This window comes from Telmatherina bonti (genome assembly GCF_933228915.1).
Source record: "Telmatherina bonti genome assembly, chromosome: 3".
In the NCBI taxonomy this organism is placed as follows: Eukaryota; Metazoa; Chordata; class Actinopteri; order Atheriniformes; family Telmatherinidae; genus Telmatherina; species Telmatherina bonti.
This window is the reverse complement of record NC_136621.1, coordinates 39,231,214-39,248,733: the sequence shown is the minus strand read 5'-3', so window position 1 is coordinate 39,248,733 and position 17,520 is coordinate 39,231,214. Positions and strand designations below refer to the sequence as shown.

The 17,520-nt window shown below is 38.2% G+C and overlaps 1 protein-coding gene across 1 annotated transcript; it reads left to right on the top strand.

The window, feature by feature from the left end:
* Positions 1-453: 453 nt before the first annotated feature.
* Positions 454-16,274, top strand: LOC306774169 (uncharacterized protein). The gene is made up of 13 exons (XM_079264149.1): positions 454-493; positions 868-963; positions 1,087-1,301; positions 4,438-4,541; positions 4,630-4,632; positions 7,195-7,207; positions 7,389-7,440; positions 10,569-10,695; positions 12,514-12,584; positions 12,957-13,034; positions 13,125-13,339; positions 15,739-15,889; positions 15,962-16,274. The coding sequence occupies exons 1-13, from the start codon at positions 466-468 to the stop codon at positions 16,090-16,092; spliced, it is 1,284 nt and encodes a 427-aa protein (XP_079120275.1). The 5' UTR covers positions 454-465; the 3' UTR covers positions 16,093-16,274.
* The last annotated feature ends 1,246 nt before the right edge of the window (positions 16,275-17,520 follow it).

The window sequence follows — 17,520 nt, the reverse complement described above, 5'->3', positions numbered from 1 at the left end:
AGTTCCAGGTGGTTTATTTGTGTTACTGAGGTGAAAGTAAGAATAAAATCTGATTAAAGTGACAAATTACTGTTCCGCTGTGGTTGTTTGTAAAAACCCTAAAAACCTCACTGTGGAGTTTAAATGCTTGTTTGCAAGGCTTTGTTGCAGTTCCAGGTACATGGAAGTTGGAGAACAGGGTCTCCCCCTTTATTTGATAATAATAATAATAATAATAATAATAATAATAATAATAGAATCAAACATGCCGCCATCTTTTTATTTTTATTTAATTAAAAGGACACATATTCGGGTCCAAACCATCTACAAAATAACAGGAGATTTTCTTCTAATGGGAAACTCAATGAAACGGTTCTTAAAAGGTCCGGGTTATTTTTGGCTCATTATCCACATCCCCTCTGGACCCAACAGGACATGCAGTTTATTTATCTGCACTCAGACTCAGTGAAACACTCTGAGGAGAAGATGGGAGCCTCTTGGAGCAGCAGTTCTGGTAAATATTCTGAAATATAATTTATTGTAATATTTAATTTAACTCATAAACATGTTTTCAGGCTTTATAAATATTTAATCTTCTTAAACCAGATTAAGATGTTGAAGGTATCTGCTTTTATAAAAACAGATGATAATAATAATTCTTATTATTATTATTATTATTACTATTTTGGTTAAAATAATATATTATTGCTTCAAATACTAAGAGTAAAATAATATATTATTTTAACCTAAATGGATTGAAAGTAAGTTTTATTCACTGTCAATAATCCAGTTGGGATGTTCTTTATGTTAAAGTTGTTGGAAAGTATTCCCCTCATACTGAACATCTTCTATAAGTGTATATTAACACCAAACCACAATGATAAACAGCTTTTACAGAATATGGAGACATCACACAGGTTGAAACATCTGGAGCGTCGCGGAACACAGCCAAGCAGGACGGGCTGCACGATCAGGGTTTAACAGGTAAATACTGAAGCTTTTCTTCTTGTCATAAAGTGGTTTTTATCCACAATCTGCATGATGGATCGTTGAACATGAAAACAGAAACAGAGAAGGTTTGTTTGTGTTCTTTCTTCCTTTCTAAAGGTGTCGAGGTCTCGTACAAAATGGCAGAGACTGATAAAATAAGGATGGGAACCTACAGGGATGACATCTTATATGTTGCAAATAAATATCAGATTCATCCGGCTGTCATTGCTGCCATCATCTCCAGAGAGTCCAGGGCTGGAAACACACTAAAGGATGGTTGGGGAGACTGGGACCCGAAGAGGAAAAGATTTAAAGCATTTGGACTGATGCAGGTTAGTCTATCTGGATCACATGTCTACCTAATGTCAGCTTGCTAACCTTTAAATCTCCAGCTTTGTGAGTCATTTGGCCTCTGTAGGAGTTGCATGGATATATCTGATATAAGGATTTATGAAATTATGTTCAAGGTGGATTTTCCATTTGGAACGTTAAAGATTCCCAGAGATATTTGATTTAATTTAATTTAATTTCTTTTTTTCATTTCATTTTTTGTTTAATTAAATTTGATTTGATTTCATTTTCATTTTCAATTCATACATATCCTATAATACAAACCAACTGATTGCATTGAGTCATGACTTGGATCCAATCCTCCATCCTGAGCTGCACGCGGCGACAGTGGGAAGGAAAAAACTCCCCTTTAACAGGAAGAAAAGCTGCTAAAAACCACCAGACATGTATACTAGAAATCAAGACTCAAGTAAAAGTACAAGTACTCTATGAATGAAGTTACTTGAATAGAAGTTGAAATAGAAATACTAAAGTATTCAACATTTTTGTACTAAAGTATTACTTAAGTACACCAGTGTATTATTAGTGTACACCAGTAATACAATACACCAGTGTATTGTTTACTTAAGTGCACCAGTGCGCTGGTGCACCACAAGGAACTGTACTCTGACCATTCCTCTTCACACTGTACACCTCAGACTTCCAGTACAACTCTGAGTCCTGTCATCTGCAGAAATACTCTGATGACTCTGCAGTTGTGGGGTGTATCAGGGATGGACAAGAAGCAGAGTACAGAGAACTGGTCAGTCAGTTTGTTAAATGGTGCGGTGACAATCATCTCATATTAAATAGCAGCAAAACAAAAGAGATGATTGTTGACTTCAGGAGGAAGAAGAATAAACAAAGCACTGTTTCCATCCTGGGAGAGGAGGTGGAGGTGGTGGAGGAATACAAGTATCTTGGAGTTCAGCTGGACAACAAACTGGACTGGAAATGCAACACTGACTACATCTACAAGAAAGGTCAGAGCAGACTGTACTTCTTAAGGAAGCTGAGATGGTTTAACGTCTGCACCAAGATGTTGCATATCTTCTAGAAGTCTGTTGTGGAGAGTGCAGTCAGCTTTGCAGCATCTGCTGGGGTAGTAGCATCAGAACCAGAGACTTGAAGAGAATCAACAAACTGATCCAGAAAGCTGCTTCTGTGCTTGGAGTAACTCTGGAGCCGCTGGAGCTGATTGTCCAAAGAAGAATGCTGCACAAGCTGATGAAGATGATGGAGGATTCTTCACATCTCTCCACAACACAGTGAAGAAACAACAAAATGTGTTCAGTGAGAGGCTTCTTCAGGTCCAGTAAGACTGAAAGATACAGAAGATCATTCCTGGCAGCAGCCATCAGCCTCCGGAACAAGATCTCCTCTAGTTAATTATTATTATTATATACTACAATATTGAATTTCCCTTTGGGATTAATAAAGTATATTTCATTCATTTCATTACAAGTAGTTTATTTTTATTTTTTTTACTAAATTACTGAAAGTAAAAGTAGTTCATTGTGTTGTGTAGTTATTTAAGACATCATTAAACTTTGTAAATCTGATTGTTTATGATTTCTAACTCTCAGCCTGACAGTCAGAAATCCTTTAGCTGGAGCAGTAGAACATGAACAGGAACATCCAGGAAAAAAACACACATATCCAGTGTGTTCATTCGCCTCCAGAGCTTTTTCCCTTCTTAAAGCTAGAGGAAAGAGGTCCCACTCTTTTTATTTTTTAATAATGTATAAAACTGAAACTAAAGATTGTCTATAGCGACAGACATCACACTCTAACAAGTATAATGGATTTAAACAAATTAACATTGTGTCTTTTTTCTTTTTTTCTGTTTTTCTGAAGACAATAAAAATGTATCGGAGTCAAAGTATCATAGTGATCCACAATATGTAGTGGAGTAAAAGTAGAAGTAGGACAGAAAAAGTAATACTTCAATAAAGTAGAGATACATCATTTTACTACTTACGTACAGTAGTGAAGTAGTTCTACTTCATTACTATACATCTATGAAGACGACTGGAGATTCCAGTGGACATCCAGGCTTTCAGACCTTCTTTGTGACGAACGTCCACCAGTGACGATGAAAATCGTTGACCCCTTATAATACATGTATGTGTGTACTACACATTCACATTGCAGTAATGCTTGTTTAGGTTGATGTTACTAAAGATGGAGGTGGACACGAGGCAAGGGGAAGGTGGAACAGCCGGACACATCTCATGCAGGCTACTGGAATCCTTGTTCATTTCATCAAGCTGATTCAATTCAATTCAATTCAATTCAACTTTATTTATATAGCGTCAAATCACGGCAATGCCATCTCAAGACGCTTTACAGACAGAGGGGAAAACATAATGAAGGCCAATTCATAACAGCCTATATAAGGAAACCAACAGATTGAGTTGAGTCCAACTCAATCTCCCATCCTGAGCAAGCACACTGGCGACAGTGGGAAGGAAAAAACTCCCTTTTAACAGGAAGGAAACCTCCGGCAGAACCCGGCTCAAGGACAGGCAGCCATCTGCCTCTGCTGTGTGGGGGGAAGAGGACAGAAAGACAACAGACAACAGGAACTGCTACTCCCGGCCAGGGAGACCTGCTGAGACAGGAGACATACATGTTAATGATGCAACACTGTTATGTGTGTGTGTGTGTGGGGGGGGGGGGGATAAAGAGAAAAAGAAAGAAGCTCAGTGTATCAGGAAATGTCCCTCAGCAGTCTAAACCTATAGCAGCATAACTAAGGGATGCTAACCATCCCTAGCTATAGGACTTATCAAAAAGATAAGTCTTCAGCCTAGTCTTAAAGGTGGGGAGGGTGTCTGCTTCCCTAACACTAACTGGGAGCTTATTCCATAAGAGAGGGGCCTGATAACCAAAGGCTCTGCCTCCTGCTCGGCTCTTTGAGACTCTAGGAACCACAAGTAAGCCTGCAGTCTGCGAACGAAGTACTCTGCTTGGTATATAAGGAACTATGAGGTCTTTGATATATAGTGGTGCCTGGCTGTGGAGGGCTTTATATGTAAGGAGAAGGATTTTAAATTCTAGTCTAGATTCAACAGGCAGCCAATGAAGAGAGGCTAAAACTGGAGAAATATGATCTGTCCTGCTGGTTCTGGTCAGGACTCTGGCTGCAGAATTCTGGATCAGCTGAAGGCTTTTCCAGAAGACTTTGAAGCTGATCCAGAAACAGTTCGACGGCTGGAGCAAGGAGCAACAGCTGAAAGGTTTCTGGCACCGAATAATAAACAGACATGCAGGAAAACTCTGTCCACTTTACTGACCTGCATTTCCCTTGGTGTTTTGCCTCTGCAGGAGGTATAGCAGCCTACAATACAGGGAATAAAAAAGTCAAGTCTTATCGCGAGGTGGATGCCAACACGACGGATAAGGACTACTCCAACGACGTTGTTGCCAGGGCTCATTGGTACATAAAAGCACGTTTTTTTTTAAACAGCCTTAATATGAATCAAACATTATCGTAAAGCCAGCACTTTGTTAGCTTGTGCTAAGCTAAGGTAACTTTACACCAAGCATATTCAGAAAGTGTCTTTTTAACCTTGATAATGTCAACAGGATGTTTTAATGTGACATAAAATCCAGTGTGACGCAGCGATACGGCCCCAGATTCCCAGGAATTTAAAACAGCAGCAGCATTTTTAAAGGATGCAACTAGAAAACCAGATGTTTTGACTAGAATTAGTTTAAAAAAACAAACTAGTCCTGCTTTTTCTGCTTTGTTTCAGTCTGTAACGCTGCAGCTGCCATGTGAAATAAAATGATCTAATCTGAAGTTTTTATTGGATTTTTTTAAGCTAATTTTTATTTTACATCCGTCTGTCTGCAACACAACTCAGAGTTATGGATGGACTTTGAATACATTTTCAGAAACGCAGTAAAGATTAGGTAATTAGATCCTGGTCATCATCTGGATCCAGGAAATTGTCACAGGTGTCAGTCTCCAGTCCTGAAGGGCCGGTATCCTGCAGGTTTTTGTTGTCTGCATGCTCCAACACACCTGATTGCAGCTTGTAACTCAGCAAGCTGCAGTATACATATATATATATACATATATATATATATATATATATATATATATATATATATATATATATATATATATATATATATATATATATATACATATATATATATATATATATATATATATATATATATATATATATATATATATATATATATGTATACTGCAGCTTGCTTCTGAAAATATATATATATATATATATATATATATATATATATATATATAAACTGTTCCAATACAAATATTAATAGATTAATCAATAGAAGTATATAAATTAGGATGAATAATGAATAAAAATTGAGAAAAAAAAATACAAAAACTAGAGAGAATACATTTTAATAGATAAAAGCAGGAAAAAGAAAAAATAATAAATATGTGGGGATTTAAGGAAAGCCATCGTAAAGCTGCAGTGTGATTTATATCCTCCTTTTCTAAACTACATTTCAGACATTTCTACATGCAAACTGTAGAAACTTAGAATAATAAAAACAGCCAATTTAAATTAAATAAAATGGAGTAAAACAGCATCAAAGTGTCGCTGATTCTTCATAGAGGTTGTTCGCCGTCAGCTTTCTGTCCTCATACTAAAGTTTGTGTGAATGAAAGTTTTGTAAACTTCTTAATAAAATTAATGCAAAACTAATAAAGTTCATCTAATACAGTAAAAAATGACAAATGTTTCATATATGTTGACATATACATATAAACTTTTTTAATGGCTTTACATAACTATAAACGGCTTTACACAAATCCTTTTTTAGAGCATCACATTAACTTTATTATATTTAGTAAATTTTATCTGCGGTGTTACAATAATTCTACGTTGTTCATTCTTTCAGTTCTATTTCGATGAATTACATAGATTTTATTATCTGGTTTACAGAAGCGTAATTCTGTTGGATAGAAATTCGTCATCGGTTTGGAATGCATAAACTTTAGTAATTGGAGCAAATGATTTTTTTATCGGTATGTTTCCGTGGCGGTGTTTCATGTTTCATGTAGCAACTGGAGGAAATGTGAGGAATCCCATTTTCTCTGCATTGTGCTGATGCAGAAAAAATAAAGAACACCTCCAGAGTACATTTGAGCAGATCATCACTGCCACTCGGATACTTCTGGAAGCTGGGAGTCTACGTATGGAAAGAAAAGCACGACATGGATCCAGTGTGAGGCGTGTACGCTGCTGAATACTGCGATTAGTTTATTTCCTGTAATCCCAGATAAGCAGAGGAATGTGGATGGATGACGGAACTGCAGTTAACTCGGTCACATCCTGATTTAGAGATCTGAACCAGAGGAAAACAGCCTGGATGCAGGCCATGCGTCAGCGGAATGGACACAACGGAAAGGGAACGTTTTATCCACATATGGAACAACAATGGAGATGTTTTCTTGGCCAGTCGGATCCTTAGTTCCATCCACTTTCATTGTAAACCAGGACTGTCCAACATCCTTCACTGTTTCTCCTGATGATTGTGCTCATCAGGTCAACCAGCTGGTTTTGTATATCATGGGAGGTGTATGTCATGTTTTTGGGAATTCTGCTGTAAAACCAGGCAAGCTCCTCATTCTGTGTTAAAGTGAACTCAAACAGGGACAGGAAAAGTCCACGGCTTGACCTCTGTCATCCACTGATCTATGGATCCCTTCAGTGGTAACTGGTTGCATCGATAATAGCCGACACATACAGGCGATTTCAACAAAGCTGGTCAAAGTTAAGCAGTGTTGAAATTTCCTTTCCTCTTCAACACCGCAGATCTCTTTCCTTCCACAGAGTCATGTCTGGTGCCCTTTACCATTAGCATGTCTGCTAAAACCCTTTGCTTTATCTGCAGATGCTTCCAGTTGGTAAAGCCAGACGTAGTAAATATAGTATCACTTCCTCCATACCTTCTGCACGGATAGCAGAATCTGATTGAATGGAACCAGTCTCTTCCACTGTACCAAGATGCTAAAAATGAGCCATTACAGTCATTTTTGTGCAGCTTTTTTTTGGGGCACTTGGTTGGACTGGTGCGTCCTTACCAAGGTCGTCCGGCTGAACGACTATGTCAGCGATGTGCCTGGGCTTTGTGCTGGTGGTAAGTTGTGTGGAAGATCCTGCCGTCTCTGTGTTATCCAGAGCAGCTTGCTGGTTCCAAATCCACCTGACTCGTTTCCTTTCATCCACTTTCTGATGTCCATTTTATTTGAAAGCACACAGACCTAAACCAAAAGACTGAAAAAACATAAGCGAGCTTCTGAACCAACTTCAACCGATTCTATGACACAAATCTCTGTAGATGGCCTTCACCAACCAATTAATTTCAATTCAACTTTATTTGTACAGCACCACTTTACAACAATGTTGTCTCAGGACACTTTACATCCACATCATTTCCAGCCAATGCATACATATCCTATAATAGAAACCAACTGATTGCATCGAGTCATGACTTGGATCCAATCCTCCATCCTGAGCTGCACGAGGCGACAGTGGGAAGGAAAAAACTCCCCTTTAACAGGAAGAAAACCTCCGGCAGAACCCGGCTCAGGGAGGGCAGCCATCTGCCTCGACTGGTTGGGGTGGAGAGGACAGGAAAGACAGATCAACATGTACAACTGCACTTATTCAGGAAGACCTGTGGAAAAAAGGAGAAATAAGTTAGAGACGGCAATATTGACATATATTTATACATTAATATATCAGAGAAATAGAGCAAGGTACTTCTCAGTGCATCAGGTAACATCCCCATTGCTACATAAGTAATGGATGGCCAGACTACCCATAACTATAAGAGCAATGAGCAGAACCTGGACAGTTGGGTCCCGTACATGCAGACTCCAACTCAGGAGATGCTCATATCCTAACTACAAGAATCATGGAAAAGGAAGGTTTTCAGCTCCATCTTAAAGGTGTGGAGGGAGTCTGCCTCCCGAACCCACGGTGGGAGCTGGTTCCATAAGAGAGGAGCCTGATAGCTAAAGGCTCTTCCTCCCATAGGACTCTGAGAGACTCTGGGAACCACCAGTAAACCTGCAGTCTGAGAGGAAAGTGCTCTGTTTGGAATATATGGAACTATGAGATCTTTTATGTACAATGGAGCTTGGTCATGGAGAGCTTTATGTGTGAGGAGAAGAATTTTAAACTTTCTCCTGGATTTAACAGGGAGCCAGTGTAGAGAGGCTAAAACTGGTGAAACATGATCTCTCCTGCTGGTCCTCATCAGAACCCTCGCTGCAGCATTTTGGATCAGATGGAGACTTTTCAGGGCATATTTGGGACAAGCCATAAATAAGGAATTGCAGTAATCCAGTCTGGAAGTAATAAAGGCATGGACTAATCAGTGAAAGTGTTTGTGTGGTTTGAAATTTTAGCTCGACATTTGTACATATTTAATGATTTTTCTTTAGTTACGTTTGGTTTTATAGTAAAATGTCAGAAGTGGTAGAAAATACAGACAGTTTCCCTAATATTGAATATTATTCATTAATTTTTTTTAGGGGCAATGCATTTTGTTTGAGGGGGCGGCATCCTTGTACGCCCCTCATGACGCCGGGTCTGCCTGGATGTCTGGTGCTTTGCTGCGATAAGGAGGAAAACTGGCAGGAAAACCACAACAACTCCCTTCTGGTTATCTTTGGATCAGCACCACTCCCTTTCCCCTCACATTTCACCATCCTGCATCAGTTCCTCCAAGTTTCCTCGCTCCTCTTGCTTTTTTTTTTAACCTTTTTTTCTCAATATAAAGCCCTTTAATGTCTCATGCGGAGGTCTGACCCAGTTAAATGACTTCAGCAGGGTTCTTTCTCATGCTTTTATTTTAGAATTTTATTTCTGGGGCAATAAATAAAAGGTTGAACTGGAAAAGTACATCAAACCTTTTGTCTATTGCTTCCTTTTAAATGCTCATTTCTGCTTTGTTGTGAACATAAAAAAGTCAAAACAGAATTTATCACATCTTCATGATAAATATTTTGCCTTTGAGGCTCATGAGAAGCTTAAAAAGGAAAGAAATAAACCTTATTAAAAGTTCATGTGAACCAGAAAAGACATCTGTTTTTCATATTAGGACCAAATGTTTAAAAAAGAAACAAAAACATGTTAAAACGGAAATAAAAACAACACAGAGGCAGTTTGTGGAAAACCAATCACACCACATGGTCAATCAATCAACTTTAGTAAGATAAGATAAGTTCTGTATTAATTCAAAAGGTGCTTTATGGGGCAGATTATACAAGTTCTTTATTAATTCCCCACAGGAGAAATTCACCATGTCACAGCAGCCGGGAAAAATAGAAACACATAGTAAAGTACAAAATTTTATATATATATATATATATATATATATATATATATATATATATATATATATATATATATATATATATATATATATATATATACTAATCTATTCAGTCTCTTTGTGTCGAGGTGCTGCTGCCACCACAGTCATCAAAAGTCCTTCCCTGTAGCAACAAATAGATTAAATAGTTTTATTTATTACATTATTGGCATGCTGTGTCATGGAGGAAGACATCTGATATATTACACTTCACAAAATGACCTCAATCTACTCATAACTACGGGTTTTTATGCTGAATTTTGTCTGTAAACCTGTAAGTAATCCTAAAAAACTGTCCATAAAATTAAATTAATAATATTAAAATGAAAATAAAAAAGAATGGCAACAAAAGTTCATGTGAAAAAGGAAAAAAACAGAAGAAAACACAGAAAGCTTTTATCTAAAGAAACAGACTTAATGTTTTGGTAAACCTAAGATGAGAAAAATGTCTAGAATGGAGCTTTATTTGTAGAAATGACTCTAAATCAGTCCACTAGAACAGCAATCTCCACCTCCGGTCCCTGAGAGATGCCATCCTGCAGGATTTCATGTTTCCCTGCTACAACACGCTTGATTTAAACCAGAAAGTCCTCCAACATCTTCTGCATCTGCCTGCCATTGATTTGGGTCAGGTGTGTTGCAGCAGGGAAACACTAAAACCTGCAGGGTGGTGGCTTTCGAGGACCGGAGTTGGAGATCCCTGCATTAGGGGAGAGACATCACATGGTTTTGCTTAACCTCATTCCACCTTAAGAGAATGGGGGGGTCTAAAAAGGACCCAGTTGGCGCATAACCGGTTAATAAATGATGCAGAAAAAGTCAGTCCATTAGAAGAAGAAGCAGGTTTTTGCACATTAAAAAGGTTCTTGTCCATATTTGCCAAGCGAACAAATCCATGTTCATGCCTCATTCCACCTTAAAAGGCATGGGAGGGTCTAAAATGGGACCAGTTGAATATGACTGGAAGATTCTGGATTCCAGTTTGGTCAAAGAGAAAGAACCGGAGACGCTGTAAGCTATGACTTTACTTTAAATCTCTAAAATATGATAAAATCACAAATCGCTGGGCTAAAAATAAGGTTCTGTAACAAATACATTTTCATTCAAAGCAGGAGGAAGAGGAGAGGTAGGTGGCAGTTTTGGAAGGTATATTTGATTAATTATAGTCTATAATAATGGCCTGATTGTTAATCTACAGAACTGAAGTTAAATATTTCAGTCATAAAACTCCCGGAAGTCAGATTTCATTTAATAATTCAGTCATAAACAATGTCAAATGCACTTTTTATTCTAAATGCAAACAGAAAGCAAAGCATCTGCAGTAAATCAGGACAGAAAACACAAACGCAGACCGCGGGCACGGCTCTGTCAGGCTGTGCGCGCTCCCGCAGCCGGTCGCTTTCTGGCTGAGGTTCACTTTCTGGCACGACACCTGCACTGACCTGAACGGGGTCAGAGCAGCAGGTAGAAAACATCACGAGGCTGGTTATTCCGAAACCAAAAGAGGGAAATGTTTTACAGTATAAATGGAGTAACATTTTCCAGTTAAACTTTTCCACGCGACAGCAGAGCACGCGCACGCGACAGCTGCGAAAGTAACGGTGAGTGGATTTTTCTCCACGTGGTTGTAAACTTCTCCAGCTGGCTGTTTTTCCATCATCTGCTTGCTTTTTCTTCACTTTACCAGAGCAGAGATGTTTATTCAGTCATAATAAACAACAACTGTGTTTTTAACAAACACTTATTGGTGAAACTTCCTGCTTTTATTTAAACCTGTTTAAGAAATTAAATTTCATATCAGCATTTTAAACAAAAAGGAAGAAAATAAAAATTTTAAAAAAAGCAAGAAACAAATAAACCAAGTCAAATGAATAATGAAGCAGAAACGTGAGATTAAAAACAAAATATCACGCTGGAGAAGAAACAATGCCTTTAAAAATCAGCTTTTGAAAAGTAAAAATGTACCATAAGTTTGTACATTTCTGTCAGCATGAAACTCCAACAACAGATCTACGTCTCCTCTTGACTTTAGGCTTATAGTGTCAATGTGCAGATGTCTCCGAGATCAGTATTTGCATTATTTTCTAATATACCAGATCAGAGATTTTAAAAACGCGGTATTTAATAAAAGTGCATAATAATCCACTTTGTTAATCCTCCATATGGCTTGTTTTATTTTAGTAAAAGATTTTACTCTCAGTCCGCAGAGGATGTAAATAAGACATTTAGTTTAATGTCTTGATTTGTTAATGTGGTTATTTATGATCAATAACTACCCCCAAAATGTGATCTCTGTTACTCTTTCAGTTCCATGATTACATATCTTTAATACAATCTCCTTATCAATTTACTTTTGATTTCTTAAAACCATAAAAAAATTTTATAGCCTCCAAACTGCCACGAACTGTCCTGCTAGTGATACTATAGCACATAAAATAAAGAAAAGTCTAGAAAAATGTACTTTAAGTAAATATATACTGTAATTAGCAACCATTGATGGTGATACAGTATTTTATTCATTATTATTGTGTATGTGTTGTAAAATGAACCTGAATGTTACCATTAATAGTTGTTTAGACCAAGACAATGAACAGATTGTTGCTTGGAAAAAAATTATATGACAATTTTATATATATATATATATATATATATATATATATATATATATATATATATATATATATATATATATATATATATAAATAATATGTGTATATATAATCAGGTATATAGGTGATCTACAACAAAACACCTACTTTCTTCTGCTCTCTAAGGTGACGCAGTACCTTTTTCACAACACAATCATTTCTATGTGTTCCCATCCAACAGGACACCTGCTCTGCAGAGGATCCTCGCTGGGAAGATGGGAGGCTTTTTCAGCTTTTTCAGCGGAGATTCTGGTATGCAGCTGTGCGGTTATTTTTCAGGAGCTTATTGTTGATTCTTTTGATATTTTCAAACTTCCTTCTCACCCAAAGCCGATCAGATTTTCTTACACAAGTCCCGTCTGTAGCGTTTGTTCAGCATTTGCCTTCGTGGCCATGATGAAAAAGGCTTATTTTACTTTCAGTTTGCATTTCAGCAGGGATGAAGCAATACGAGGGCCGCAGGCAGGTGCTGCAGGTTTTCAATGTGTCCCTGCTCCAACACACCTGACTTAAATAATGAGTCATGCTGCAGAAAGTCTTAGGTGTGTTGGAGCCAGGAAACTTTGAAAACCTGCCTAATTGTGGCCCTTGTAAAACCAAAATGAGTGTTATCTGTTTTTACAGGCTATGGTGACATCATGAAAGTTGAAACTACAGGAGCTTCGATGAAAACAGCTCAGCAGGACAAGCTGGGTTACAAAGGTGACCGCAGAAGCAGGGAAACCCCGTTGCAGGTGCAGCTCCAGCCTGTCAGTAGCATGATGACACTCTCTGTTTATCTTCCTTCTAAAGGTGTTCGTGCCTCACACACGATGGCAAAGATGGACGCAGAAAGAATGAAGAAATACAAGGAAAAGATCTTAAATGTGGCAGAATCGTCCGGAATCGATCCGGCTCTTATTGCTGCCATCATCTCCAGAGAGTCCAGGGCTGGAAATACACTGGATAAGGGCTGGGGGGACTGGAACCCAAAGAGAAAAGCATATAATGCCTTTGGACTGATGCAGGTTAGTGGAAGGAAATCACGTGTGTTAGCTCGCTAACCTTTAAATCTCCAGTTGTGTGAGTAATTTAGCCTCCCTAGAGGTTAAAGAGCAGTATCATTGCTGTTGCACACGGAAAACTGGACTGCAGGTTAAATGTTCATGGTCTGTAGTTTCATACTATCAGTGGCAGAAGTACCCAGATTTCTTACTTTAGTGGAAGTAAAATACATATGTGAAAAAACAACTTGAGTAATACTAAAAAGCACTGATCCAGTTATCTAGACAAGTAAAAGTAAAAAGTACAGGCTCTGAAATGTATTTAAAAATTATTTTAAAGTGAAAAAAATGTCCATTGCATGATTCACCGGCTGTTAAAAATCTCATATTAAATTTTTTATATATAGTCTATGTTCAAAAAGGTTTTGAACCAAGCGGCAACCTCCGACGGTAAAAAGTGAAGCCTATGTTGAAGTGTCAAATCCTGCAGTTCCCCCTTCAACCACTAGGGGCTCCAAAACAGAGCGAATCCCCATAGACTCCCATGTTAAAAAGACCAACTTCACAGCAGAAATAAACATGTTTACAGCAGAAATAAACATGTTTACAGCAGAAATAAACCTGTGTACAGCCCACTACAAAAATCCATTTTCAGTTTAATAGGTCAGGTTTACCTTCATGACAACTGTGGGGGGAGTGAATTTTTTCTAACTCGCCCGTTTAAAAGTAATTTAATCTTAATATTCGGCATATTTAGGGGCGTGTCCTTATGATTGGCAGGTACCCGATCTCCCGCTTCTAGTCAGAAGAACATAGAACAACCGCGGTTTTTAGCCGGTTAACAACGTGACTTAGCTCCGTTAGCTCCTGTTAGCTGGGTTAGCTCTTAGCTACAGGCAGCTCTGAGTTTATGGAATTAGATTTGTTATATAAACTCTAACCAAAACTTTTTAAAACTCAAGCAAAAAACAACAATTAAAACCAAAACTTTCTAAAACTAAAGTAAAATAAATTATCTCAAAATCAAACATTATCAATCATCATGAAAATTACGAGGCTTTTGTTTGGTTAAATTCTGTAGTTTTGTTTGAAGTTTCTTCTTCCTCTTTCTCTCTTCTCGCTATTTTGGTTGCGCTTCATAGTCTTTGGTTTTGATTCATGATTGTTTGGTTTAATTTCTGACACAAACCGTTCAGGGGCGCATTCCGATTGGATGGTGAATTTTGGAGTGTGATTCTGAAACAAATCTGATTCCACACGAGTTCGCTCGATGTCAATCATCCACCATGACGCTCACAGCCCCCCTCTCAGCTCCACCTCTTTGCCCATATTTGTATTTTCCGGGAGAGACGACACGCATGCCCCTGCCAAGATGGTGATGGTAGGAACCGCCCACCGAGCTTCAATTCAGCTCTTCAGAAACCTACGGGTGACGTCACGGAGGCTCCGCCCATCTTTTATATACAGCCTGTGTTCAAAACCGATCAAGCGCCTTGATGTTGCGGCACCAAAAGGAAAGAAAAAGTAACTAGTTTTTTGGGAAAATGTAAGGGGTAGAAATTAACAATAATTATGTTGAAAATGTAATGGCGTAAACATAAAAATTTGTCAGAGAAATAAATACTCATAAAAGTACCTGAAAAACTACCTAAGTATAATAACAAGGTATTTGTACTGTTACTTTCCATCTCTGCATACCTTGGTCATGCTTGCAGATCTGCATCACATACACACTCAAAAATAGAGGTACCAGCTTGTACCTAAAAAGGTACGAATGCTTGTCGCTGGGGGTGTACTCTTTTGAGAGACATTTCTGTACCCTTCAGTTCTGGTCTATTTTTGTACCTTATCAAGTTCAACCTCACCTTATCAAGTTATGTTTTTTATGTTTTCACAGCATTAGGCCTGGTCCATGCAACTTAGCAATATTATCTTATCTTTAATCTAGAAATAATCTTCAAAAACTCAAAATACTGACCAGACATACACTTAGTTTGCAGCATCTGACCTTCATTGTCTGGTGTAGTAAATGACTGTTAAGTAGTACTACTGTCATCACTCAACTCTGCTCTAGTTTGTAACATTACAGCCATTAACATTACATTTTTACAATGCTGCAGGTTCCCTTATGGTCGAAATGGTACAAATTTGTACTTTATGTCACTTTGAACCCTTTTTTGTACTCTGAAGGTGCTTCTGGTCTCTTAAAGACCAGTATTGTACTTTTGAGAGAACATTTCTTTAAAATGTACCTATAGGTACAGTAATGTCCTTATCTTGTACCTCTATTTTTGAGAGTGTACTAGCTAAACATGTCAAACCAACTTTTTGTATTATTCTATCCCTTTCTATTCTACAGTCATTCAGCAGATGCTTTAAAGATTAGTTGCTCAACTAGTTCATCTCATGTCCTTCACATGTAGGTAGACGTCAACCCGGAAGGAGGTGGACACACTCCAGAAGGAAAATGGGACAGTGAAGAACATCTCACTCAGGCCACCCAGATCCTGATTTCATTTATTAACAAGATCAGTGAGAAGTTTCCCAACTGGTGCAAGGAGCAGAAGCTGAAAGGTTTGCTTGTCACATATTGGAGTTGTGACAACGCCTTGTCCTACTTCTGATTTGTTGTTTTTGCCGCTGCAGGAGGGATAGCCGCCTACAACATGGGGGACAGGAGTGTGCATTCCTACAGCAAAGTGGATGAAAACACAACAGGTGGCGACTACTCAAACGATGTGGTTGCCAGGGCTCAGTGGTACAAAGAACATTTTTAACAGCTGCACTTTATGAAAACGACAATAAAATAGCAAAAGAAAGGCTTGTTTATCTTGTGTGAGGTTATATAATGCATGATAAATGATGCAGTGTAAACTGAAACTGCACAAGTGGAGGTTACTGCTGCGGTGTTGTCGCTTTCCAGTTGTCTGTGTTAAAAGAAATAAAAAGTACCAATAAAGGCTCCAAAAATGAAGGAATTGTCTTCTGTCAATCAAAGCAATGCAATGCAAACTCACAAGTTTCAGGTTTATTGAGCTCCGAGTGAATTTTAACTGTGAAAAATGTGATATTCTGCAACATTTTATTTCTTTTCCTTCTCATCAAATCCAGTTACAGCACAGAGAGATGGTGAATAGACCTTAAAAGCACGGCGTATTTGTTCTATTTCTATCTTATTTATTGTTTATTCTTCCCGCTTGGGTCAGAAATCCACCCACAACAACCTGCTTCTAAAGATCTGCTGCAAACTTCCTGGTGTTTGATTCAAACTTCAGACTGATGTTTCCGTTGTGATTGAATTGCAGGACGTAAGATCTCTGCATGAGGACAGAGGCTGCACATGCTTCTGTCATAAAAAGGATTATTTCAGTTATTGTGATGCAGGATTGCAGGGTATGAAAGTCAGATCTGACATGTTTGGCATGTAGGAAAGGTGTCCCTGGGAAAACAAGCTTTGTTTTGCAAACGGACAGTTAGCCGGTGGACATGGACAAAGATCTGGTAAAGAAGCAGATTAGCAGAGTAATCTGTAGAGCAGCTTAAAGGCATTTAATCAACGATGATAATATGCTGTTTCAAACATGAGCGTTGATTTGCTTTTTCCTTCTCCATGGGCTGCACGTATTGTCCTCATGCCTGCAGGATGTGTTTGTCTTAAACTATGTGGCTAACACATAGCCAGAAACTGTTGCTTATGAAACAAATAAACTGATTCCTTACCAGTACTTCTTAAGTCAAAACTCAACACATAGTGTGACATGGTGTTTTCTGTTTTCTGTTGCAGTTTTTCCTGTTTTGCTTCCTGTTCATTAGCTCAACTGGTTTTATTTTCTCTGTTGAAAACCATAAAACCCCCAGCTGCAGCCTGGAAAATGGGGCGGGGTTTGATGTCAAATGGGCGTGGTTTGTATGTAAAACGGATGTGGATGGATATAAATATGGCGTGGTTTGATATAAATGGGCGTGGTTGTATGTAACATGGGTGTGGTTGGATATAAAATAGGCATGGTTGGATATAAATGGGCGTGATTGTATGTAACATGGGCGTAGTTGTATGTAAAATAGGCGTGGTTTGATTATGAATGGGCGTGGTTGTATGTAACATGGGCGTAGTTGTATGTAAAATAGGCGTGGTTTGATATAAATGGGTGTGGTTGTATGTAACATGGGCGTGGTGAGATATAAAATAGGCGTGGTTGGATGTC